This window comes from Salmo salar, chromosome 12, assembly GCF_965601325.2.
Source record: "Salmo salar chromosome 12, fSalSal1, whole genome shotgun sequence".
In the NCBI taxonomy this organism is placed as follows: Eukaryota; Metazoa; Chordata; class Actinopteri; order Salmoniformes; family Salmonidae; genus Salmo; species Salmo salar.
Genome location: NC_138302.1, coordinates 75,416,242 through 75,443,998, shown reverse-complemented (window position 1 = coordinate 75,443,998; position 27,757 = coordinate 75,416,242). Strand labels below are relative to the sequence as shown.

At 43.7% G+C, this 27,757-nt stretch overlaps 2 protein-coding genes across 10 annotated transcripts; both read right to left on the bottom strand.

Moving 5' to 3' along the window:
* Positions 1-1,296: 1,296 nt before the first annotated feature.
* Positions 1,297-7,380, bottom strand: agtrap (angiotensin II receptor associated protein). 5 transcript variants are annotated; one of them, XM_014133581.2, is made up of 5 exons: positions 7,211-7,375; positions 6,750-6,784; positions 6,274-6,382; positions 5,845-6,055; positions 1,297-2,875 (listed from the first exon to the last, which is right to left on the bottom strand). In XM_014133581.2, exons 1-5 carry the CDS (start codon positions 7,235-7,237, stop codon positions 2,724-2,726), a joined length of 534 nt encoding a protein of 177 aa, XP_013989056.1. In that variant the 5' UTR covers positions 7,238-7,375; the 3' UTR covers positions 1,297-2,723. The 5 variants fall into 5 exon arrangements, with proteins under 5 accessions (XP_013989056.1, XP_013989058.1, XP_013989057.1 ...); XM_014133583.2 differs by having other exon boundaries at positions 1,297-2,851; positions 7,211-7,372; XM_014133582.2 differs by having other exon boundaries at positions 1,297-2,854; positions 7,211-7,361.
* Positions 7,381-14,990: 7,610 nt separating this feature from the next.
* On the bottom strand, positions 14,991-27,169 carry LOC106565906 (draxin-A-like). Of its 5 annotated transcripts, XM_014133586.3 has the most exons (9): positions 27,031-27,162; positions 25,156-25,251; positions 24,072-24,227; positions 20,354-20,867; positions 19,509-19,735; positions 16,602-16,722; positions 15,986-16,078; positions 15,716-15,805; positions 14,991-15,566 (listed from the first exon to the last, which is right to left on the bottom strand). In XM_014133586.3, exons 4-9 carry the CDS (start codon positions 20,856-20,858, stop codon positions 15,454-15,456), a joined length of 1,149 nt encoding a protein of 382 aa, XP_013989061.1. In that variant the 5' UTR covers positions 20,859-20,867; positions 24,072-24,227; positions 25,156-25,251; positions 27,031-27,162; the 3' UTR covers positions 14,991-15,453. The 5 variants fall into 5 exon arrangements, with proteins under 5 accessions (XP_013989061.1, XP_013989063.1, XP_013989062.1 ...); XM_014133588.3 differs by lacking the exon at positions 25,156-25,251 and having other exon boundaries at positions 27,026-27,160; XM_014133587.3 differs by lacking the exon at positions 25,156-25,251 and having other exon boundaries at positions 27,031-27,158.
* Between the last annotated feature and the right edge of the window lie 588 nt (positions 27,170-27,757).

The following is a 27,757-nucleotide window of genomic DNA, read 5'->3' as shown; positions in this document are numbered from 1 at the left end:
TGGTCTGTCACATGTTATGAACCATTATTGGTCGGTCACATTAATGAAAAAACGGTAATGATTAATTAATTATGCTAAATCATGCAAATATAAGTTGTCTGTGAATAGCCGTATATAAGACAACTGCTGGGACTGCCCAAGCAGAGCTCCTGATTGACATGTGTACTATGGGGCATTGAGTTGGTTGGAACCTCTCCAGTGGCCTGACAAATAAAGGGTGATTCATTTAAGATTGACTTCGAGTGTCCCTGTGTAAGAATTTCCACGACACTACTTTGAAAATCATACAGCACTATAAATTGTCAATGATATGTTTAAGAAGAGCTCAAGTGGGTTCTATTATAATGCCTGTCAGACAGGCTCTCCTATAGAGTCAATGGAAACAACTTAGCCAACAATAGCCATGTTGTCTTGTACTGTGCACCTTGTAGAAACAGTGCTCTGTATTGTCTTATATAAAGACAAATGTAAAAGATCTGTTGTTTACACTGAACGAAAATATAAACACAACATGTAAAGTGTTGGTGCCATATTTCATGAGCTGAAATAAAAGATCCCAGAAATGTTCCATAAGCACAAAAAGCGTATTGTTCAAAAAATGTGCACAGAATTGTTAACTTCCCTGTTAGTGAGCATTTCTCCTTTGCCAAGATAATCCATCCACCTGACAGGTGTGGAATATCAAGAACCTGATTAAACAGCATGATCATTACACAGGTGGACCTTGTGCTGGTGACAATAAAAGGCCACTCTAAAATGTGCTGTTTTGTGACACTACACAATGCCACAGATGTCTCAAGTTTTGAGGGAGCGTGCAATTGGCAAGCTGACTGCAGGAATGTCCATCAGAGCTGTTGCCAGAGAATTGAATGTTAACAGCCTGATGAACTTCATACGAAGATGTGTTGTGCTGCATGAGGCAAATGGTGGTCACACCAGATACTAAATGGTTTTCTGATCCACGCCCCTACCTTTTTGTTTAAGGTCTATGTCACCAACAGATGCATATCTGTATTCCCAGTCATGTGAAATCCATAGATTAGGGCCTAATTTATTTCAATTGAATGAATTCCTTATATGAACTATAACTCAGTAAAATCTTTGAAATTGTTGCATTAATATTTTTGTTAAGTGTAGAAAACGGTTTCATTGTCTAGTGTATTCATAGACAAGTGCAAGGGTATAGCATTTGGTTGTAAGTGCAAGTACTGCAGCATTTAGTTTCTAAAAAGTACATTATGCATATATATTTCTCAACCCTGGATAATACTTCAATAAAACACTCCATGAAAAATGTAAATGATATGTCAGAGCTGTAGTTTTTTTTATTAACTTGTCGATAGAATTGCAAGGTTGTGAATGTTTGGTATTCACCCATGTTACTCAAATCAATATGGCTTGTAACTCATTCAGATCAATAAAGAGTTTCTGTATTTTATCAAGAGAACAACTCAACACTGCTGGAACAAACACATTAGTTGTTCAAAAACAGTCAATGTAAAGCTAAGAGTAGTGCTCTTTGACGAAGGCTTAAGTGCATTTACACATGAAAGGCAAAGACAAAAATCATACAAAATTGATCAGGTACATAAAAAAAATATGCATTTAGAATGATTGAGGACACAAGTGATAACATTCTACAAGGAATGTGCCCTGTTAAACACTGACAAAACTATGCAAATCACAACCGGGAATATAGTTGTTCTTCCTGGTTCAAATTTACTGGGCTGTAACAGGCATCTGCTTCTCTCTCAGCTCAGAGGTAAATCCTACCCGTAAGGTATAGAAGGCAGAAAGTCTCTCATATTCTTAATTCTGATTTTAAAAGTATACTCACAGTGAACTAGTTTCAAAAAAGAATGTCAAAGAATCGTTACAGATCAAATAACTTGCACGCTTTCTACATCTTGACCTTTTCAAAACACTCCTGATCCTGAAACAGGATCTAACAGAGGATTATATTTCACTTTACAACAAGAGATACACATCCTCCCTGAAAGCTGTAATGCTCTGTCACATAGTGAGGTAAACCTGGAAATGGCTGACAGCACTGTGTTAAAATGAATAGTCGAATGGAAGGGTTTCCAAACTGTACCACCATTATCCTCTGTATTTGACATTATCTTCAATATCTTTTGATTTGAGTAGATGGTGGTGCTGAGAATTGCTTATGATACACTAACATAAGGCTTACTAAAATAACACAAAACCAGAGCACTGGTTATTCCAAACACTGGCAATAATACTGTTGTAAACGCTCATGTCCATCTTTAAGGGTTAGGACAACACAGACCTTTCATCAGGCATCTTTTAAATAAAGTCACAAAGTAAGAAATATAGTAGCATTTAGGACAGGGTAGATATTAGTAAGAGGGCAGGCAAACGCCACTGTATAATTCTGTATTATCCCACTGTTACTACACCCTAAAATTAAAAAACTTCACTTCTCTCATTTTAGTGTTGGGCTTGTGTCCAAGGTATTTCCAGTGTATGTGACATTACCCTGAGCATCAAGCATACAGTAAGCAGATCATATTATTTTACCATGACAGTGAGTATTTAGAACGAGGCATTACTGGTAAGGGATTGAATAAAGCTCAGGACAAAGGTCTTCTGCAGTTCGCAAATACCCATATGAAAGGAAAAAAAATACATATGGAAAAGCATTATGGATGTCTTCATGACACCATGTAATTCCAAGAGAATAAAGTGAGTGCTGTATCTCAGTAGGAGTGTGGTGGTCCAGGCTTGGTGCCCTCGGCCTGGTTGAAGGGGTTAGCTGAGCTGGTGGACTGGTCCTGCTGGTCAATGGACTGGTAAGCATCTCTGTTTCGTGTTACACTGGGGAAGCCTGCTGTGTAGAGACAAGACAGACCTTTAAAAAATTAGCTGATACACAGAACATTAAACTGTCAAATGTTTTTATCATTGTTTCAACATAAAACCCACCATCAACCTCCATGTTAAGGTTGAAAGTTCATACAGAAAATGGCAAATTACATTCAATGACTCCAAGCTGCAGGACTCACACACACAATCATAGCTGTGTTAGACTACCACAGTCAGGTGAGCCAAATGAAAAGGGAGGAACAGAACACCACCCAGGAGATAAAAGGAATGAATATCTACAAAGCCAAACTCCTTGGGAATAGTTTACACTGAAAACCCTGTATATGAGAGTCCCTTCAAAACACCACATCGCAAACAAACTTGATTTATAACACACTTTTGAAGAGGAAATATGTGGGGATAATCCTACAGGCTGCAGTATTCACTCATGATGAACCACTAGTGCATACTGAACAGTCACCCAGTCCTGTATGGTCACTCTGACAGAATACCAATGGCTGCCTAAAACCAAACCTGGGAACATAGAATTGAGTGCCCGACGTGATCAATCTTATAAGATCCAACCTTAATGAAAATCAGATAACGAAAACACTGACGCAAAAATAGATTGAGCATTTTCACTTAAATAGCGTTTATTAAAAATATGACTTTAAAATGTCTGCATAAATTCATTTTCGAAAGTCTAACACTGCAATATTTAAGTGCACAAAGTTGTTAAAATCTCAAATCATCCATTTATGACCTTAAATATTCAACCTTATTCTGATAAATACAGATGCAGTCCAAAATATTCTTTACTTCGTAAAGTCATAAAAACATTAAAATCAAACAAAAGCACAAACGTCAAGCAAGAATATGTAAAGATCATGTTCATGGAGTGAAGCAGATGTCACTTTCAGAATTTTAGGAAGGAGTGACAAGCAGATATGATGTGTGATTGGCAGAGGAGGATGATGGGACACAAACACAGATACTGGAGTCATGTGGCAAGAGGTAAGACTGGACAGTCAGAAAACAGGACAGGAAGTAGAGGCATGCCTGTAGTTCTTCAGCCCAGCAGTTTCCCTTACTTCCTGTGTGAGGGGAGGAGAGGATTGATGGAAATAAAGGAATGATGAAAAAGAAGATGAGGATCAGTAGCGGCGGCCGATAAAGGCACTGTCGGCACTATCCGTGGTGCAGTGACTGTCCACTGAGGTGTCTAAGTCTGAGGGGTCAGAGGCAAGCAGCAGAGGGGGGAAAGATGGAGACAAAACGCAAACAGGGTCAGAACAGAGATACAACAGACAAGACAGAGGATTGTTTCCACTCACAGACAGAAAGCTAAAGACAACATTCAATCACTGGTAGTGCGACAGAGTGCGGTTTAGTGAAATGGTGACAATTGGATGTTTGGTATGGGATGACAAAAGCTGACTATAACAGGGTTTTGTGCCCTGACTTAAAGTTAGACTAAGATATGATGCAGAAAGTAAACAGCATAGTTGGTCAATTTCCACAACAACTGAGAGCATTGAAGTGCGAGGTTCAACTTCTCTGTTTTGGTGCCCAGGCTACCATGCTGCGAACAGCGTGAAGCGAACCCGTGCACGTGCACAGATACTGTGTGTGTGTGGGCGAAGTCTTGCATCTAGTCTCAATATCTGCAGTGCTGCTGATGGCAATGTAATTTTGCTGAGTTTACCTTTAATATTCATGATGAAAGTGGAATAAATAAATGGTTTACTTACTCTGTTATCATGTGTAATAATGTAGAAGGGTGATGCACTTGAATGCTTATAGAAACGCTGGTACAAGAAATAGACTACAGCCTAGTTTCTTGTAAGTAATGTCAAGGGGCAAAGTAATGCGAGAAGTGTTTTTATGACTGTCAATCAAAATACTAACTTCTGGTATTGTAATTCTACATAATGTACTGTACTTATCAGCGTTAAATGGTTTTAAATTGACACACCTTGATTGCCTTGTCCTTGGTGTATAGCACTGCAGGACGCCACCTTGATCCCAGAGCCCCCCCCCCCCCCCCCCATGTCAAGCAATCAGAGAGCATTTAAAAGAGACCTTGAAAACTTAGAACATTAACTATATTAATCACCTAGTTTCCAATCAGTCACATGTACCTGCTGTGCATCATTCAACTTTACCACAGACTTCATTAATGCGCTATTCTTATTTGAATAAACAAGGGAGTCAAATTGGGTTGATCAACTCATACAACTTTTGACAAAACATATCTTTGTCTATTCAGGGTAACAAGGCCTGACAGAACCATCAAATTATCTAGTATGAACACACCATTCAAAAGGATTTCAGGCATGCCCTACTGCTCTATGGGGCAACATAACATGCCATTCCTGTTCCAGTAGGTTTTGAGAACAGTCACCAAACCTCTGCAAAAACACACAGGACTTGTGTTGTGCCAACATCTCAGTTTGACTTAGATCAAGTTGAGAAGGGAATGGTTCTGCCACTGCCATTATAGATTCCACTGTCTAATTGTCCTTTACTGTATTCTTCCAATTAACTGGGAAAGACAGGAACTCCAATCAGATTATTTTGCTAATCGATGATATGTGACCTGGCTAGGATGGTCCACTAGTTAGTGGGCGTCTCAGGCGCATTTGTCTTGTGACCATCTCTGTAACTCAATTAGCTTGACTCTGGTTTGATCTGTCTGCAGTACAGTTTTACACAAAGGCTCTGAGCAGCCAGCCTGTGCACTACAATCCTCTCATGGCCAACGACACGAAACAGCCCAGGCAAGATTACAGCCTGGAGAATGTTATTTCCTGTCAACAACTCCTTGGCACTAGGATGATATCACATCACACCATGCTTCGGACTTTGTCCATACCAGTCCAGGGATAGTCCTGAGACTATTTCTACAAACCCCAAAACCTTATTTCTACCATTAGAAGTGACAGTGAGTAACTAGCCCTACTGTAAACTAATGGTTAACGCCTGCTGTCTCTACTCACACCTAGTCATACTCACCAAAGTTGACATTGTAATCTCCTCCGCGCTCTCTGTACATTTGGTAGACGAAGAAGCAAGAGACAGGTTTGAGTAGCAGGCCCAGGATGGCCATGCCCGCACTGAAGCGGAATGTGTCCCTGTTCCTCTCTGCTAGACCCTCGGCCAGCGGATAGTAGATCCCAAAATGGATGATGTCCGTCAGTATCGTCACTGCAATCCCGATAAGAAACTGGAGGAGAAATGCAGAAACTAGACAAATGTGTATAAGAGCCTGATGAGGTAGGATGATTCTTATTGATAGCTAGCCGACTAAACTCAACTCCATGATTTACTATGTGGGTTGACTGGAAATCCGATGTCATTTTATGTAATGTTGTGTGTAATTGAGGGGTTATTCTTTGGCATTTTCTGTCTGAGATGGTACAGGAGTTTGAGGAAGTGATTCACCATAAGTACAGCATCGATGGAGTCCCTCTGAGCGACGGCCCACACACCCACAGCCAGGACACTGAAGTTACCCCAGGCATAGGAGGGGGGCAGCCAGGCCATGCAGCCCCTAGGAACCACACACAGTACAAAATACCAACACACACTTCCAAATGTTCAGCATACACTAGCGTCTCTAAAAGAGTAGGCCTAATATATATCTCCAAATTGACAATTGTATTTGACAAACTCTGGAGGCAAAGCATGTAGGTGAGAAATGGTTCATTATCAGCCAGTGGTTAAAGTCTGCCTCTTGTGTGACTGACTAACTATGAAGTCTTCAGGTAGAGCATTATCTTTGTGCAGCCATCCACAGAGAAAACGCAACACAAGTGAACCATGTAGACCACTTTCCTCAGTTAGAGTCGGCAACAAGCGAAATTCCACAGGTGTATGAAAAACCCTTGAGGAGCCAACCCACCCACCCACTTACTCACCAGATGGTCAGTAGCCAGTGCATTAGTACTATGGCCTGTGGGGACAAAGAAAGTCAACATCACACACGTGATTTTCAAATTTTTAGTGCCCAATGAGGCAATTTGCGTCAACTCCACTTGAATTGATAACGGATGCCTGACATTTCATTAAACGATCAGTGATTTACAATAAATTAAGAACGTGAATTGATTGGAGAAGTTTAAACCACGAACTCAGCATCTCGTGATAAGCCCTGACTGAGTCATTTCACGCACGATAGATTGTTACACAATTGTTGCTATTTTTTAGTCTACAATGACAGAGCGCTTATGTTCCTGTAACTGTAACCGGGCTGATGTGACACGTTAATAAAATAATGTAAATACTGTCGAAGTGCGTATCAAGTAAGAGCAATGTAAATAAAGTCAGCATTGTATGTACGACTTACAACTATTGCAAACATGTTAACAACCGACTTTACCTTGAGGTTTACGGCAGGAATTTCCATATTTTCAGGCCAATGCAGATGTTGTGGTCCCCTTCAACTTGTGAGGTTTCTGAAGATTTAATACATAACTGTCCAACCACTCCCACTAACCAGGCAGCAAACACAAACCATGTGACAACAGCCTGACTCCTTCCACCTAACCCTTTGCACCCCCCATTATTTCATACTGCAAAAAACACACGTGAGCATCAGCTGCTTGGTCTTGTTCACCATTCTGTAAATCAATTATCATAAACATTAGACCATGTAGGCAGTCTAATATGGGCAAATATGTTCTGTTCAAACATACCAACTGTATTTCGAGCATTCTGGCTGAGCTGGTTACAGTGGCCACTTTTCATAGGCTACATGTCACAATAGTAAGGTGTTCAGGATAATATAAATCACAAGTTAAATATCTGGTGTTGTTCCCATGAGTCTATAAATGACTGTTCCAGGATAGAAGACAAATAAAATCTTTCTGATAATTTTATTTTCCACTGTCTCTCACCCAGGTGTCTTCCGTCAGCCTGGTCTCATAGACTAGACTTAACATAGTAAACGTAAATCCGGGACACTCAAATTAGTATGATATGTTATGTTTGGTATGGTTGTGAGTGGATGGGTGGCCATAGAACATAAATGTCTAGCAACCCAAAGGTTGTGAGTTTGAATCTCTTCATGAAAATGTTTTGCTGATTTGCAACTTTTCAACAACTTACTACTTTTTTGCTACAGATGGGTGGGCATATAATGTAAACATCCAGCAACCCATAGGTTGCAAGTTTGAATCTCTTCACGGACAACTTAAGCATTTTAGCTAATTAGCAACTTTTCCACTACTTAATACTTTTGAGCTACTTTGCAACTACTTAACATGTTAGCTCACCCTTCCCCTAACCCTAACCCTAAACCTAACCTTAACCCTTAGCCTCGCTAACATTAGCCAGCTACCTAACGTTAGCCACCTAGCCACCTAGCTAGAATTCGTAAGATATAATACATTTGGCAAATTCTTAACATATAGTACATTTTGGAAATTCATAACATATTGTTCGTTTGCAAATTTATAACATATAATATGAATTGAAATTCCTAACATATCATAAGAAATGTGTAATGGACATCGACAAATTAATAAATACCATACGAAATGTAACATATAATACTAAATGGAGTCTCGGATTTACGTACATAATAATAATACGAAATGCTCTAAGACCAGGTTGGTAATATGATTCTATCAGCTCATAACTGCAGAGGGAAGTGCAAACCCACGGTAGACATATGATATGTTACATATTCTAGCCGGGTGGTTAACGTTAGCCAGCTAGCTAACGTTAACCACCTGGCTAGAATTTGTAACATAGCTGGCTAACGTTAGCAAGGTGGGGAGTTAAAGGGTTAGGGTTAAGGTTAGGGTTAAGTTTAGGAGTTCAAGTAAATGGTTAAGGTTAGGGTTAGGGGAAGGGTCAGCTAAAATGGTTAAGGTAAGGGTTAGGGGAAGGGTTAGCTAACATGCTAAGTAGTTGAAAAGTAGCTAAAAAGTAGTAAGTAGTTGAAAATTTGCTAATTAGCTAAAATGCTAACATTGTCCGTGATGAGATTCAAACTCGCAACCTCTGGGTTGCTTGATGTTGTGTTGTACGCCCAAATAACCACCCTACTTTCATTATTGCCTGAAGTAACTATCTGTAACAATACCAAACATAACATATCATATCTACCAAATGTACATGTACTATGTTACGTCTAGTCTATGAGACCAGGCTGATGTTACATATCTTGTCATTTTCTCTGCAGATGGTCATAAAACCTATCTCACTGACTGAGGTGGTCTATCTAATAATAACATCCAGATCCTGCGTGAAGAGAATATGATCTCGCAGAACAGCAAATGCTTCAGGGAATTGCTAATGTATCTCATCTCTCTGTAACTCACCTTAAATGGGTTCTTAATGGACAGTTTGTCATGCTCCTCATGAAATCCAAATGAGGTAGAAATGAAACTATGCTGTGCAAAGTATACAGTGTCACCCTGTTATGCATTTCTACAGCACAGGAGTTTGGTGGCACCTTAATAATTATTAATGTGTGAGGACGGGCTCGTGGTAATGGCTGGAGCAGAATTGTGGAATACATCACAAGGTTGCCATGTGTTTAATTCCATTCCATTTGCTCTGTTCCAGCCATTATTATGAGCCGTCCTCCCCTCAGCAGCCTCCTTTGCTCTACATGTACATCTCTGTAAAGTAACAGTTGTTTCTGAGGTGCACTGCTAACAATAGAAAATCCTTTATTCTAACCCCATTTGTTTGTATGGCTGTTGATTCATGCAGTGAGAGAGTTACTGGATGCTAAATGCTGTGGAGTGACTATAGAGATGGAAAGAGGTCTCATCTTTGTATGTGTGGCATTGTGTCTGTGACAGCAGCATTTTAACGTAGTCAATTTTATTCTTCTTTTATGTTTGAAAAAAGTGTACAGCTAATTGGTGATTTACTGCTGCTACAACCTGAACTAATTTATTGTGAAAGGGGGATACCTAGTCAGTTGTACAACTGAATGCATTCAACTGAATTGTGTTTTCTGCATTTAACCCAACCCCTCTGAATCAGAGAGGTGCGGCAGGTTGCCACAATCAACATCCACATCTTTGGGGCCCGGGGAACAGTGGGTTAACTGCCTTGCTCAGGGGCAGAATGACAGATTTTTACCTTGCCAGCTCGGGAATTCGATCCAGCAACCTTTTGGTTACTGGCCCAATGCTCTAGTAGGATATCTTAAGGTATGTATTCATTTGTGGATGTCCAAAAACCATTTTGTGTGATATGTTACAAATGACAATTCATATGATATGTCACAAATTGCAATTCTTACAATATGTTACGAGTTTGCAATATGTTTGATATGTACTAATTCCAGTTTGTTGTGGCTAACATTAGCTAGGTGGCTAACGTTAGCTATGCTAGGGGTTAGGGGTTAGGGTTAAGGTTAGGAGTTAGGTTAAAGGGTTAAGGTTAGGGTTAGTGGAAGGGTTAGCTAACGTGCTAAGTAGCTAAAATTGTCCGTGATGAGATTCGAACACACTTCCTTTGGGTTGCCAGAGGTTCATGTTCTATGCCCATCTATCGTGTTATACCCCACCCATCCTCCCCGACCAACCACACTCCTTTTGTTTTGCCTGAAGTAACTTTATGTCTTATGCAACCATACCAAACTTAACACCAAAGGCCCAATCTGACAAGGTTAATTGACCCACAGTCCCACACAGTGACATGATATCATTGACGTGACATGCAAATAGGGCCAAATGACGTCCCCGTGACATGCAAATGACATGCAAAAAACGTCCCTTTTTCAGGACACTGTCTTTCAAAGATAATTCGTGAAAATCCAAATAACTTCACAGATCTTCATTGTAAAGGGTTTAAAGACTGTTTCCCATGCTTGTTCAATGAATCATAAACAATTAATGAACATGCACCTGTGGAACACTAACAGCTTACAGACGGTAGGCAATTAAGGTCACAGTTATGAAAACTTAGGACACTAAAGAGGCCTTTCTACTGACTCTGAAAAACACCAAAAGAAAGATGACCAGGGTCCCTGTTCATCTGTGTGAACGTGCCTTAGGCATGCTGCAAGGAGGCATGAGGGTCAGTCTGTTATATCTGGAGTATTTCTCCTGTCTTATCCGGTGTCCTGTGTGAATTTAAGTATGCTCTCTCTAATTCTCTCTTTCTCTCTTTCTTTCTTTCTCTCTCTCAGAGGATCTGAGCCCTAGGACCATGCCTCAGGACTACCTGGCATGATGACTCCTTGTTGTCCCCAGTCCACCTGGCCGTGCTGCTGCTCCAGTTTCAACTGTTCTGCCTGCGGCTATGGAACCCTGACCTGTTCACCGGACGTGCTACCTGTCCCAGACCTGCTGTTTTCAACTCTCTAGAGACAGCAGGAGCGGTAGAGATACTCTCAATGATCGGCTATGAAAAGCCAACTGACATTTACTCTTGAGGTGCTGACTTGTTGCACCCTCGACAACTACTGTGAATTATTATTATTTGACCATGCTGGTCATTTATGAACATTTGAACATCTTGGCCATGTTTTGTTATAATCTCCACCCGGCACAGCCAGAAGAGGACTGGCCACCCCTCATAGCCTGGTTCCTCTCTAGGTTTCTTCCTAGGTTTTGGCCTTTCTAGGGAGTTTTTCCTAGCCACCGTGCTTCTACACCTGCATTACTTGCTGTTTGGGGTTTTAGGCTGGGTTTCTGTACAGCACTTTGAGATATCAGCTGATGTAATTGGAATTTATTGCCTTGGCCACATCTGCAGTCCTCATTAAATACATTTGATTTGATTTGATTTAATGAGGACTGCAGATGTGGCCAAGGCAATAAATTCCAAAGTCCGTACTGTGAGACGCCTAAGACAGCGCTACAGGGAGACAGGACAGACAGCTGATCATCCTCACAGTGGCAGACCACGTGTTACAACATAGACCTGCACAGGATTGGTACCTGCAGGACAGGTACAGGATGGCAACAACAACTGCCCAAGTTACACCAGGAACACATAATCCCTCCATCAGTGCTCAGGCTGTCCGCAATAGGCTGAGAGAGGCTGGACTGAGGGCTTGTAGGCCTGTTGTAAGGCCTATTTTACCAGGCAAGTCAGTTAAGAACAAATTCTTATTTTCAATGACAGCCTAGGAACAGTGGGTTAACTGCCTTGTTCAGGGGCAGAACGGCAGATTTTTACCTTGTCAGCTCGGGGATTCAATCTCACAACCTTTCGGTTACTAGTCCAACGCTCTAACCACTAGGCTACCTGCCGCCCCGGCAACATGACCAGCAACAACGTCACCTATGGGCACAAACCCACCGCCGCTGGACCAGACAGGACTGGCAAAAAGTGCTCTTCACTGACGAGTCGCGGTTTTGTCTCACCAGGGGTAATGATCGGATTTGCGTTTATCGTCGAAGGAATGAGCGTTACACTGAGGCCTATACTCTGGAGCCACACTGCTCGTTCTTTGCGTGATTTCCTGCAAGACAGGAATGTCAGTGTTCTGCCATGGCCAGCGAAGAGCCCGGATTTCAATCCCATTGAGCACGTCGGGGATCTGTTGGATCGGAGGGTGAGGGCTAGGGCCATTCCCCCTAGAAATGTCCAGGAATTTGCAGGTGCCTTAGTGGAAGAGTGGGGTAACATCTCACAGCAAGAACTGGCAAGTCTTGTGCAGTCCATGAGGAGGAGATGCAGTGCAGTACTTAATGCAGCTGGTGGCCACACCAGATACTGACTGTTACTTTTGATTTTCACCCCCCCCCCCCCCCCCCTCCTTTGTTCAGGGACATGTCTATGGAACTTGTTCAGTTTATGTCTCAGTTGTTGAATCTTGATATGTTCATACAAATATTTACACATGTTACATTTGCTGAAAATAAACGCAGTTGACAATGAGAGGACGTTTATTTTTTTGCTGAGTTTATCATACTAAATTGAGTGTCTCGGATTTACATTTACTATGTTATGTCTAGTCTATGAGACCAGGCTGGCCACCTGCTGTACTGGAGTCCTGAACCAAATCTTGTACGTCATTAATATATTGTGGCCACTAGATGGAGGTGATATAGCTTAAAGCCATTTAGAAACCATAGCACCCAATTTGAAGAAGAAGACAATTCTCTGATCAGAGAAACACTCTTTTCACGCCACTTCGATAATGGTCTCCTAACCTGCTACGAAAATCACGTCCAGTCATAGCTGTGTCGATGCCGCTTGAAAAGAGTGTGTCTCGATCTGATATATGGGAAGGTCTCAATTTCATACTCTTCTCTCCTTGTCTCCTTCTCAAAACCAATTGATGAGAAAGGCACAAGTCCCTCCCCTCTGACCTTCTCCTTCAATGGGATTTGAGGAGGATGCAAATGAGATTTTCCCATTGGCTGATTGCTCCCAACCCATTGGGATCCCCATCCAGTTGACTACTTTAAAATGGTGGTAGCCTTCAATGGCAATGTCCATGCTAAAACTATTTAGAAACCAAGTTGAGTCCTCTAACTATCGCTAATGGTGTGACAGGGATTAGACAGTCCTGGTTATCATTAGTGTCCCCCAATTCTTTTAAGGTGTCTGTCCTCTCGCACCCTGCTGGTAATGAACCCATTTGTTGTGACAGTAACATGGCAGATGGCCACTGGCCAACCGTAGCAGGTGCAACCCCTGACCTGACCTCTTGTTGACCTCTTTGACCTCTGTGACATCAGCAACAGTAACCAACGTAGAATTCATGCAATAATGTTTCTATTCAAAGCAGGTATAATTTCTATCATTTTAATTTAAAGACGTATTTAATCTCAAAATGTCGTAGAAACAGCCACATCTGTCTCGTTGCACGTTGGTCGGGTATCCTCTATTACATTTACATTTAAGTCATTTAGCAGACGCTCTTATCCAGAGCGACTTACAAATTGGTGGATTCACCTTATGATATCCAGTGGAACAACCACTTTACAATAGTGCATCTAAATCTTTTAGGGGGGGGGGGGGGGTTAGAAGGATTACTTTATCCTATCCTAGGGGGGACTGGGGAGGGAGGATAGAAAGAGAGGGAGGTGTTTGTGACAGATGGATATATTACTTTAATTTGTGTTGTAATTTTGCTTTGCACCTGGGAGCCAAGTCAATAATCGGAATTGAATTGAATATGTGGTTGTCACCTTCCATGAGAGTGATAGAGAGCACATACACAACACTCCTCTGAAACATCTTCTCATACACTAAGTGTTAAACAATTCTCCATTCCTTTCTATCTGTAGGCTTTATGGGCTGTTTTACAGTCTAGGCAGGTCCCTTATTGATGCTGCTGTTCCCCATGTATCCTGCCACGATTTGGCTGGGTGTGATCCATCATTCGACTGGCTGCTTTCCAACTTTCAGCAGTGCACTCAGTAGCACAACACTTTCTCAGAGGTTATTATAAAAAATACATCACTACTGCTTTTATTCCAAGACTGTAAATCAGAGTGAGAGCAACATGGTCCTCCCAGTGTGCTGGTTGTTTGGGACGAAAGACAAGTGTTACTTACTCTGCCTGATCAAATATTGATACAGGTGTAATTGTGTGGTGGGAGTGGGAGCTAATGTTTTACTCACTAATACACTTCATGTCAGCTAATGCTTTACTCACCAATGCACTTGATGTCATTGATTTCCCTTTCTTTACACTCTGTGTAAAGAGAGTGTGAAAGAGGGATGCAGCAGTGAGACTGTGGAGGATCAAGGTCACCTGCATAGGAGCAGAGAGAGAGAGAGACAGGAAAAGAAAGTGAGAGACAGCATCTGTCCTCCTCCAGGAGGCCCTGGGCTCTGACACACAGCATCCCACTGAGAGCAGGGGGCATACAGCCCCATCCTCAGAGCTCCTGTGGCTCTTTGGAACCAACTCTCCACACAGAGTGCTGAGAAGAATTATCCTCACTGGTGTCATGGAGAATAACATTTCATAAAAGACCCTGATCCCCGTGACTAAACAAACTGAATACATAGAGGTAGCATAATGATAAGAATCTTAACCAAGCCTGCCTGTCCATGAAATAGTCAAAGGACATGAACCCCCACTGACTCATATGAGCCATAGCTCGCTCTGTATCATGTGAAACCCTGTGGTATGATGTAACATGAGGTCTTGGACATTTGACATGGCTAAATCCTACACCCAAAAGATCAACCCTCAACACTCAAGAACACTAGGGACAACCGTCATCATTGTACAAGAATTTAATCACATACAATTAAGTTGAAAAAACACAATATAGACAGAGAGTTCTGTTTGAAGTATTGTATAAATAAAACATAGTTAAACATATAAAAGGAAACTCAAACAAACATTTTTGCTTATCATACTAATTACCTTTTAAAGAGTAGTGTAACATTATCAGTAGAAAAGCAATTGGTAATCAATCCATTCTCAGAAAAGACATTCATATGTACAGGACACAGATAATCAGACACTGCACAGTTGTTGTTGTTTTGGACCTAACGTACATGTACATGATTTTGTGGCATTGAAGTGGGGGAGACGATATGAGTTGGTAGTATGAAAATGCTGAATGAACTATCACTGTCAGGTGATGTATAGCCTGTGTTCTGTCTGTTTTGTCAGAGGGAGTGGTCATGTTCAATGTGTGGTGTGTGTGGGGGCCTCTGGTGTGTGTCTGCCGCCCCTCACACTGTGATGAAGGCACCCTGGTCACTGTTGGCTGACTCTGGCACCACGCAGCGGCCCCTTCGCCTGGTCACCCGACGCTTCCGGTGGAACTTGGCATAGCAACGGAACCCTTAGACAAAGTAATAGGACAATATCAGAGGATGGATAAGCAGGCTACTGACATAAAGAAAGAGACCTTTATCACCTACTGTTTGTTGGTTGTGTTCTCTCAAATTCTCTGATGTTCTGTGGCTTTCACCTGATACATCCCTTACTCACCTTCCTCGCACATACAGTCGTCATAGCACTTGTTGTTGAGGCCCCGGTTGTGAGGTTTACACTCGTGTTGTCTCAGGTCACAGCAGGAGCCTATAGGAGGGGATGGAGGGAGAAACCATGTGACTTCTAGTTGTAAATTCAAAAACAAATGTTTCACCTGTCACATGGCCTTTATCATAACGATCCTTCTGGAGACCATGACCTGAGCGGTCAGAGGTCAAGGATCAGGGGTCAGGAGAGTAGTGGATGTGCGACAGTTTAGTCACTGACCTGGGAGACAGTCCAGATGGTGGTCACATGGCTCGATGGCATCAGTGTCCACTGTCACATTGCCACTGCTCAGGTTCTTACTGCGCCGCTTGTCTTCAGCATGCAAAACAACAAACAGATTGCCAATAAAGTACTTGGACTGAATGATTCAACCCAGGCTTAGACAAACAGATGGACAATCAAGCAAACACTTCAATGTCAAGGAAATAACAGATATATCAAACATGTTTATTCTGTGCTGTGTGTTAAGTACATTCCAAGGGATCATTACAGATGTAGGACAATAATATGATCACCCTGTTGCAGCAGAACTTTCCTGCAATGCAGGCAATGTTACATTTGTAGTGTATTTGAGATTTAAAAAGGATTCTGAAGTTTGTAATTTCCACATTACGAAAATGTATCAACCCCTACAAAAATGTCCATTAATTATAATCCACATAATAATTGAGATTTCTTGTTGCTGCAGGATTATTTTCCTGCTGTAGTAGACTGGCTCAAATTAAGATCCTACATCTGTATGTTTTTTTTCGGGGATGGAGTGAACACATTCATGTGTCACTTTCCACCAACGTTAACATTAGCTGTATCTTCTCAAAACATCTAAAGTGCTGACCTTTCTTCCTGGAGGATGGCCAGGCGTCCACTGGCTTCATGTCCTCGTAGTCTGTCCAGTCAAACAGAGTCATGTCCAGAGTGGGCATCACCTCTCCTTGCATCTTGCCCCGGCCAGACTTCTGTAATGCAGAGAAAATACCCCATTACAGCCTCACACCATTGGTCTCTAACTACATTCCAGTATGTTTCTGTTGGGGTGTTGATGTGCATTGCCACCTGGCCCATAAAACAGCTTGTTAGTTGTGGACAACCATGACTTCACACCCCAGAGTGCTTTACAGGCAATCCGTTGGCTACTGAGGACATGGCTACCTACTATACTGTTTATGGCCCTGAGGCAGCATACATACATCATACATCAGATGGTAGTGTTACTACTGGTCAGAGAAGACCTGTGCTGAATCACACAGCTGTGATTTTACCAACACTGTCAACAATGTCCTTCAATAATAAACCCTGAGCTGAAGCAATTTTAAGCAGAAGTCAAATTTAATAACAAAACTCCTCTGAGGATTACTCATCCAAAACCGATATGTCATAAACTTCAACAAAACTCTTTACATAATGCATATCCTCTGGACCTCTGGGCTGTGTTGACAAAATAATAGCAGGTTATTATGACGTCAATTTGACATTGAGAGGTCTCCTGGTGATGCCTAGAGAGACTGGACCAACCAGGCTTCTGGTGCACATTGATCCCAGCTCATTCCATCTCACCCCGAGGAAATATTGAGGAACATCAATTAGATGTGGGATATTAGTGCTTGGCTGTTCATTTAGCCAGCAGCCGGAATCAAATATTAATTAAGAACGCTCCCAGCATCCCTGTGTCATTGAACCCAGGTCCACTCCAAGCGAGGCTATCGCTTCTACTTCAGGCCGGTATCTGACAGCTCCTAAATAAAGACATACACACGGTCTCCAAGGTTCTCCGGCAGCTTGTAAACAGCATACCAAGCAGTCAGACAGACCAGACATCAAACACTCACAGAGGCCAGAAAAGCAAGACAGGGCTACAGTAACTCTGGAATTATAGGCCTGGGAGAGGAGAACACGATGGGCATGGGAGAGGAAAACACCATGGGCCTGGGAGAGGAGAACACGATGGGCCTGGGAGAGGAAAACACGATGGGCCTGGGAGAGGAGAACACCATGGGCCTGGGAGAGGAAAACACCATGGGCCTGGGAGAGGAAAACACCATGGGCCTGGGAGAGGAAAACACCATGGGCCTGGGAGAGGAAAACACCATGGGCCTGGGAGAGGAAAACACCATGGGCCTGGGAGAGGAAAACACCATGGGCCTGGGAGAGGAAAACACCATGGGCCTGGGAGAGGAAAACACCATGGGCCTGGGAGAGGAAAACACCATGGGCCTGGGAGAGGAAAACACCATGGGCGTGGGAGAGGAAAACACCATGGGCGTGGGAGAGGAAAACACCATGGGCGTGGGAGAGGAAAACACCATGGGCCTGGGAGAGGAAAACACCATGGGCGTGGGAGAGGAAAACACCATGGGCCTGGGAGAGGAAAACACCATGGGCGTGGGAGAGGAAAACACCATGGGCCTGGGAGAGGAAAACACCATGGGCGTGGGAGAGGAAAACACCATGGGCGTGGGAGAGGAAAACACCATGGGCGTGGGAGAGGAAAACACCATGGGCGTGGGAGAGGAAAACACCATGGGCGTGGGAGAGGAAAACACCATGGGCGTGGGAGAGGAAAACACCATGGGCGTGGGAGAGGAAAACACCATGGGCGTGGGAGAGGAAAACACCATGGGCGTGGGAGAGGAAAACATCATGGGCCTGGGAGAGGAAAACACCATGGGCCTGGGAGAGGAAAACACCATGGGCGTGGGAGAGGAAAACACCATGGGCGTGGGAGAGGAAAACACCATGGGCGTGGGAGAGGAAAACACCATGGGCGTGGGAGAGGAAAACACCATGGGCGTGGGAGAGGAAAACACCATGGGCGTGGGAGAGGAAAACACCATGGGCGTGGGAGATGAAAACACCATGGGCGTGGGAGATGAAAACACCATGGGCGTGGGAGAGGAAAACACCATGGGCGTGGGAGAGGAAAACACCATGGGCGTGGGAGATGAAAACACCATGGGCGTGGGAGAGGAAAACACCACAGACAACGAGTAGGCTCCCCAGAACAGCAGAGTCCTGTTATTTACCAGTCTAATGAGTGTGTTGGTGGTTTGATAGCATCCTATGATAAGAGGGATGATAGATGAGAAGGAGTATTTGTATTTGAGGAGCAGAGAAGATATCTAACTCTGTGTGTGTGAGCACTGTGATGCCAGGCAGCATGCTGGGAAAAAGTGACTGACAGATGGCTATGAGGAGGAGGGGCCAGGCAGCTACACCTCGCCACCACACTTCTACAACCCCCCTCATACAAATGAGCCCATTGCCTCCTAGACGTTCAATCATGGATTTACCAGACAGGAATACATAATAACCAAGACAGTAACAGAGAGGGTGTTCTACTACTTGACCAATGATGGTGTGAACTTGACCCCCGAGGCATGTGTTACGTAGATTAGCATAACTATATCCATCATATCTAAAAACCCTTGAGACCAGTCTACCATATTGGCTATTATGTTCCAGCCACCCTCAACTGTTAGGTCATTTAAAAAGCCTGTCTCCTCATTTTTCTGAGATGAATAATGAGCTATGTGATACATAATGAGCTATGTGATACATAATGAGCTATGTGATACATAATGAGCTATGTGATACATAATGAGCTATGTGATACATGGAGGTATTTCCAAATAGGAAATACAGTCGCTCTTTCTTTACCATGAACACGTATCTCTATAAACCCTACAACACTGAGGCACAACTGACAATGGTATTTCTAATAAGCACTCGTGTCTTTATGGGGTACCTGTGGTTTGGTGGAGGCTGGGGGCAGCGTTGGGAGATGCTCGCTCATCACCGTGGAAACTGCATAGGAGCCGGAGCCAAAGACCGCGTAGATGGGGGAGGGGGGTTCCGTGGGCGGGGTCAATCTGTGAGAGGGGGAGGTGGCTGCAGCGGCGGAGGAGACAGATCCCTCCTCAGACAGATCCCTGTTCTTCAGAACAGAGCCCAGCTCAGGCTCAGGGAGAAAACCTACAATGAGGGAGAGAAGGACAGAACAGGGGTGGGGGAGGTGAAGGATAGCCAGACATGATCATATACACCTAACAAGATCTCTCCCTGTTGCCAAGAAAAATGTTTTACAATTTTTTTGTTCATAGGAGCCGGAGCCAAAGACTGTCTCCTCATTTTTCTGAGATGAATAATGAGCTATGTGATACATAATGAGCTATGTGATACATAATGAGCTATGTGATACATAATGAGCTATGTGATACATAATGAGCTATGTGATACATGGAGGTATTTCCAAATAGGAAATACAGTCGCTCTTTCTTTACCATGAACACGTATCTCTATAAACCCTACAACACTGAGGCACAACTGACAATGGTATTTCTAATAAGCACTCGTGTCTTTATGGGGTACCTGTGGTTTGGTGGAGGCTGGGGGCAGCGTTGGGACTACTTAAATACTTAATCAATTTATCAATGCCCTATGACAAAATCACAGAATTTAACATTATGTTTCTGTTTTTAAATTGATTAGTATTTGTGCTCTTTTAGAACTCTTTATGGCATTTATAGAGAACTAATCCTAAACAGGCTCACGGCTCATTATCTGATAACCCTAGATCCATTGGGGACTCACCTTTAGTGAGCCGACCCTTATCTCTCCGACCTCCATGTCTCCTCTGGTCAAAGTGGTGCCCATGCCCCTGGCCCCTCCCCTTGCGTGGCCCCAGAGGGTGGTTGTCTCGGGCATGAGACGGGTTCCTGAAGCCCCCATGACCCTTCTCCTGCTCCCTGCCCACAGGACCCATCTCCAGTCTCACCGGGTTCAGGCCCTCCAGACCCGTCCCATCATCCTCAGGCCGAGCTGCGGGGTGCAGGGGCCTGCGGGAGAGAAGCCCAGCCCCAGAACTGGCTTTGGCACCACGGGACCCCTGGCCACCATGCCCCCCTCCACGCTCCCTACCGTGCCCATGCCCGTGACTCTGGAAGCCCTGATCAGGGTACTGGAGGGCATTGCCACTGCCTGGCAAGGGCTGTGCTAGTCTCCTCTTGGCATGTGTGGAGCCAGGTTCAGCGCTGTGTGAAACAGCCAGAGTGGAGAACAGGAGAGCCAGAGGCAGACACCAGGAGGAAGACATCATCTATAAACACTGTAAAAATACAACAGTTTTCAGTACACTCATTCTATATTTTACATGACAAAATGGACAGAAGCAGCTACATTATGATGACACAAACACACTATGGACTAGGCAGGTGAACTATACTTCTCAGAAAGTCCAGAGTACATTCAAATATACAGTATGTAGACAAACTTGTCTCCTTGTCATGTTTTAAATAATCCCTACAGAACAGAGTGTTTCACACCATCAGTCACTGCTGATTGGTGTGATATCCCTCTGTGAGTGCCTGTGGCTTTGAGCCTCTGCGATGGAGTCCTCCACCAGGCAGTCACACTATCCTCCTCTGCCATGGAGTCCACCACCAGGCAGTCACACTATCCTCCTCTGCCATGGAGTCCACCACCAGGCAGTCACACTATCCTCCTCGGAAGACCCCAGACAGTACGCTGTTCCCTTGTCCTCTGTTCCCAGAAGCACTCTGCACCACCATATCATAGCCTACTCACCCTTCCACCATCCCTGATGCTGTGCTACGGCAGCACTCATCAGTCCTAGCAGTAATCATTACCCTCTTGTGCTAGCCTCTCAAGCTGCAGTGGCTCTTTAGGAGCCTATATAGGACAGAGAGATACAGACCCTTAGTGCTGTAAAAATGTGTTGTTAAAATGAATTTCCCGGTCTGTCTTTGGCCTTGGAACATCCTCTTCATCATAAGATGCTTCAGCCGTTCTCCACCACAGCCTTGCATTATGTATACCTGTGGGCTCTAGGAGCTGCATCTCCAACCCACCTGTCTATTTATTAGAACAGTAAGAATCAAGTGTGAGGTCGATATGATTGAGAAATAATGACATAACCCAATTAGTGGCACTGCCACTGAATGCACTAAGGAGATCAAAAGGTGATTGGTACAGTGGGACTTTCTGAGAATATGGGCATGGGGCCTGAGGATTAATAACCACTAGCTAACTGACCGACTTCATTTGTATTCAACTCAGGATGTCCTAGTAAAATGTCAAAGTCCTTGTTTCTAACCCCCTGGTCTAGTTCATGTGAGTTCATTTGGGCTGTTTATTAAAAAGAACAAGGTGAGTTTCTGTTCCTCTCTGATGGGTTTGGACCATCCATCGCCCTGGCAACGCAGCATGACTGCTCTGCCCCTGGCAGGCCACTCTTTTATGTTAAAGACAGACGATGGTGCGGCCCATACAGAAAATCTATAGGAGAGAAGTATTGACCTGCTGCTGCTGGGGTGTTGTGGGTCGATAGCCTTGCCTCTTCAATCAACACACACACACACACACACACACACACACACACACACACACACACACACACACACACACACACACACACACACACACACACACACACACACACACACACCACACACACACACACACACACACACACACACCCCCCCCCCCCCCCCCCCCCTCCACCCTGAGGTTTACAGTGAGTTATTTAGGTGCTTTGTGAAAACAGGCCAGGACTAGGAGGTTGTGTTATGGGGAGGAGGAGAAGCGACTGCTGTCAAGGGGAATGTGTGGTGCTATTGCAAGCAGGTCTGTATGGGGATTAGACACAAACTGCTTTCTCTTGCCTGTCTCTGGAGGGGGTTCTACCCACAGTGCAGTTTGCAAACAACAGTGGGACGGACGGTAGCTGCTTAGGTGAGACCTTTATCTTCTATAACCTTACAGTGTGTCTGAGAGAGAGGTACAGTGCCATTTCCCATACAAAGGGTTTGGTCAGGCTTGATCTCATCCTCCAGCCCTGTACATTTCACACTGCTGTGGTAGAGAAGGGTATTTTTAATCAAAGAACAGAGAGACTTCCCAGAAAAATGGCATCGCTAGAAAACACTCTAGCTTGTTGGTCTGCTCAGTTCTGGAGGAGTGAGATCCATGAGGCCTTGCTGACAAAATGAACCAACCAACCAGTTCCAAAAGATAAACAGCATCCAAATGCACATGATGTACTGTACATATTGACTGAGCCTAGACTCATATTGGAGATCACAGAGTCCTCTGAAATGAGTGTGCAGATAATGGGGTGCAGACACAGAGGCTGAGCAGCAGCCTGATTGAATGGCACCACAAATATTTTTCTCTCACATAAAGAGAAAAGGAGCGCCACCATAGAAACGGTGTGGACTGGTAGTCGGAGCCTGAATAGCCCTGTCGCCTTAAAAGGAAGGCGGTGGGTAACAGAGAGGGGCACAGAGGCAAAGAGCATCCTTGCCTAGCGGAGCCCCTTCTCCTTTGGCCCTTTCATGTAGCCGTTAACAGGTGGTCCTTTCAGAAGACTCAGGATGGGGGTGGTGATAGAACACTCTGGGGTGGAGTTCTCAGCATCTTCTGATGATAAGCAGCCCCTACTAAACAGTGTATTATACAGCACTGTGTGATATAGGTAGGACGCAGCAGGGGTTAGCATCTGGCGCCAAGGCGGTGGCCAGGCCAGGGGGGCGAAACCAAGTGGCCAGGCCAGGGGGGCCAGGCCAAGCGTGAAACTCTTTCTGAAGACAGAGAGGGCTTTGAGAGCACATGAGGAGGAGTAGGATACAGTATGCGGTGTACCTTCAGTTTATATACATGGAAAACTGTGAACATATTGAACAACCTATTGAAAAACTGAGTAAGAAGAAACCATGGTAGCACAGATTCTGAAGAACGTTGTAGAACGACTGCACATCATGAGTTGCAGGCCACTAGCTGGGTTAAAACAATTGAGATGAATTAGTGTTCAGACAGAGGTAGGTCCAGTGATGATGAGTGCAAAGGGCCACCTCTGAGGCCTGGTTCATTAAACACTGAGATCTGAGACCTCTCTCTGGTCCATGACCAATTGGTCAGTGCTCAACAATATCAGGCCCCGACATGCTTCACAGAAGCCCAGCTTACAACAGATCATGGACACAGCTGAAATGATAGTTTGAAGAGGGCCTCTGTGGTAGTGAGGGGAGCAGCGAGGCAAGGTGAGGCGAAGCAGGGGAGGTACAAGGCACTGGGCTGGCAGTGGACTCTGTTTTATGTGCATAGATAACTTCACCTGCTGGGCCACAAGCCTCCAGAAGCCATCTGCTCCTGTCCTGTTGTCTCTCCTAGCAACCAGCGTGGCCACGAAGAACGACCAAACAAAGACCCCAAAACCCCCGGAATCATTCTGGGTTTACATAAAGAGATTACAGGCCCATGTCTAAAAGCACATTTATATCAGATGATTTACCTGATTAGCAGTGTTCCGTCAGGTTGCAGAGTGTGTGCCTTCTGTGTAATGTGACAGTGAGAGGACAATGGGAAGTCAGGAAGGGAGGGGGTGGCTGGGCTCAGGTGGACTCTGGTCCCTGTCCCCGTCACATACGGCTCACTGGAGAACAACAGACTTCACACCAACCAGATCAGAAACGCATGACTAATTCACCATCCTTTCTTTGCTCCCCCAGTGAACAATGCCAATAACCCCCCCCCCCCCCCCCCCCCCCCACCCCAAAACAAAACTAAATGTGAGGTCTTGTGGTAAACACAGCTGGTGATCCACTGCGATAACTGTACACTCTAGTCAAAATAAGAATGCATAGAAAAAGATCATTCAATAGCCTGTATATTTAAATGCCCAAGAAAGGATTGATTTCTCAATCATTTGGCAAACTTAAAGGGTCAATGGATGCCTTCATGTATCTATTAGCCAATTAAAATATGCTGTTCATCAGGTGTTTGCCATGTAATTAACACATAAGGTTCTCAATGTTTACCAACACTTAACTTTCATAAGTCTGATTTCCATCAGATTTCTCAACAAACACTTTAGGAAAGCTACTGAAAGCACTATAAAAATATGTTTCAGCAAGTAGTATTTCAACTGCCCAATCAAGAGAGCAATAGTAATGGCGTCTTTTTGTAGGCACTGACTCAACCTATGGGAAAATGAATGGAGTTTTTGTAGGGTTTTTGGATAAATGCCAAAAATAAGGTCTGTGGTAAACACGGGTTTAGGAGATCTTATATGTTTTGTTCTATAAGATAATCTTCAGCAGCTAAAGTCACTTTTTGTGAATTTTGAGCCCATAATGGCAACATAATTCCTGAAGGTCATGTTAGCTGACTGATATGTCATAGAACACAACATAGAAGATCTCTTCAGACTGTGTTCATCTCAGACCTTATTATCGGCGATTATCCCAAAACCCTGAACGAACCAGAGGTAACTCATTTCTGGGTTTTAGGACTACAAGCTGGCAGGCTCTATGACCGCTGATTTAAACAGTTTGAATTCTTCAGCCCTCTAGAGAACAATATTGGAGATTTCATACCATCAACTGGGAGCTTTTGCAGTTCTGAGTGTGCAGCATTATCCGCTGAGCCCCTGCAAACTGCTCAGTGTGATGAGAGCCATAAGGAAGGCCCATCTGTCAGCAAGTGAACCGATGCAGAGAAGAGGCACAAACTGATTCAGTGGCAATTTCGTTACAGGTACAACAGATGTGGGGCAAGATCGAACATTGCCACGGTTGCACAGCAACATCACAGACATCCCGCAATGTAGCCATTATCTTCCTGTAGAGCACGCTCAGTGCACACACACACACTCACAGCGGGGCAACCTCCTCCAGATACCCACAGAGCAGAGAGAGAAACACGTTCCAGCAACGCTCTGAGACACAAACAGCACCAGGAGAACAGAGCTACAGACATCCCACTGAGAGGAGAGAGAAAGACAAGGGAGAGACAAAGAGACAGGGGGAGGGTAGGCCAAGAGAACAGAGACAGACAGACACAGCGAGAGCAAGAGAGAGAGACAGAGAGAGACTATTTATCCAGGGCAGGGTTAATTGGAACAGTGACAGTGGAATATCTCTCTCTCATTTGATGTCACACAAGGAGACCAGCTGGGTCCACTGTTCAAAAACCAAAACACAACAACCAATCAGACTGAACCAACCTTGAACCCAAAAAGATGACTGTTGACAGCATATCACACTCATTATAAGACATGGAGATGTTGGTCTACTAACCATCTCCATGTTAGTAGATCACCAATGTACATTTTTACATTTTAGTCATTTAGCAGACGCTCTTATCCAGAGCGACTTACAGTAGTGAATGCATACTTTTTTTTTTTTTTTTGTGCTGGCCCCCCGTGGGAATCAAACCCACAACCCTGGTGTTGCAAACACCATGCTCTACCAACTGAGCTACAGGGAAGGCAGTCCATAGTGGAGGAGATTGGCTATATTGGCACAGCTCACTGCTTTACCTAGCCTACCCATTATATGAAGAGGCAGCATAGTGATAGTGTACTAAGAAGTTATCTACGTAAGTGGAATGGGGGAATAACTTTTGTTAATTAATTGCTGGTTAGGCTACCATAAAGTCATGATTAATCTTTCAATATCTTCCTTGAGTATGTTATTATTTTTATGAAATTTCTCTCATTAGTGAACGTGGACTGGATATGACCCCCAGATCGCCCTGCTGGCAGCTTCACAATCAGGTCTCTCCACAGTTCTCATAGTGATCACATTCACATTCCTGCTGATTGGCTTGCTTTTAATTAACACCCTTATTAATGATGAGTCCACAAATATTGTACACCCACTGTCTCTGCTTTATATTCATTTACAGTTGATTAATAAAATGCATGATCTCACATGGAGACAGCATACCTAAAATCTCTGACTCCCTCTCTACATTATTTCAATATATGATTGTCTCTTTTAACACGTTCATTAATACTCTTTGGGCTATTTTCCTGATACAGAACAAAAACAGAATATTTTTTCCCCATATTAGAATGACTTTCCCCTATGCCAAATAACATAACACATCGTTTTGTTCAGACATGACTATCATAATACGCACCACTAAGCAAGTACGAATATTGAAGGCACTATTGAATATAATAAAAAGGCAAACAATTTCACATATTTCTTTCAATTTAGAATATTTGGCTGCCACGGTTTCTATCTTGCCTTCAGTGGAGTTCATTCATATAGCCTAATAACTTTATAGGAGAAACAAAAGTGGGTGTTATTTATTAATGCACTAACTAGTACAAGATGTAGTCTATTGAATGCAACAATATAAAGCAAAATGAATGATACAGATGGCACATTTGGTTGCCTATAGTTCGTTATTGCGACAGAGAACCTTCTTTAACACTTGAATAAAATGACAAATTACCTTACCCGCGTTGGTTAATCCGTTGAGTTTGACTATTATTGCAAAGGGAATTCAGTCATATGGGATGACCGATATAGTTTGATAAAGCGCACAGGACTCAAATTCCGTCTGTGTGCTGGTCGTTGGGATTCTATCTGGTTTTTGAAGAGTCACCGGCTGAAAGCGCGTAACCGTATGCGCGTTCATGCGCGGACTGATGTCCACGTTTGTCACATTAGGTGAGGCGCAAGAGAATAGGTTTCCTGAGCGTGCGATAGGATACATCAATTTGTCGCCAGTGTTGGCTGGTAAAGTGAGAAACTGTCTAAATGTAATCCTTCTTTGATCAAATTATCACCTTCGTGAATTATATAAAGTTTCCTACATGCAATGGGAACTGAACATTGAAACAAGTAGTACGCAAACAGTGTACACAAATGTGCATCAAATAATTTCGCAAGAAAAATAAAACTATACATAATTAGGTTTCTTCTTGTGTAAGAATATTGTACAACTTAAGAACCGGCATCCATTCATGTGGCAGTAGAGGGTAATGAAGAAGTTGAGGCACAGCATGTTGTGGAGGACCCCCTGCTTGGCACGGTGCATTATAAGCATATGACTCCCCAGCAAGAGCGCACAGCAACTACTGTGCCACACACACCAGCTCTCCATTCTCACATAGCGCCACCGGCACTAAAAACGCTTTGATGATTCTAGAGCAGTGCGTTGTACTCCCTCGCATCCTAGCAG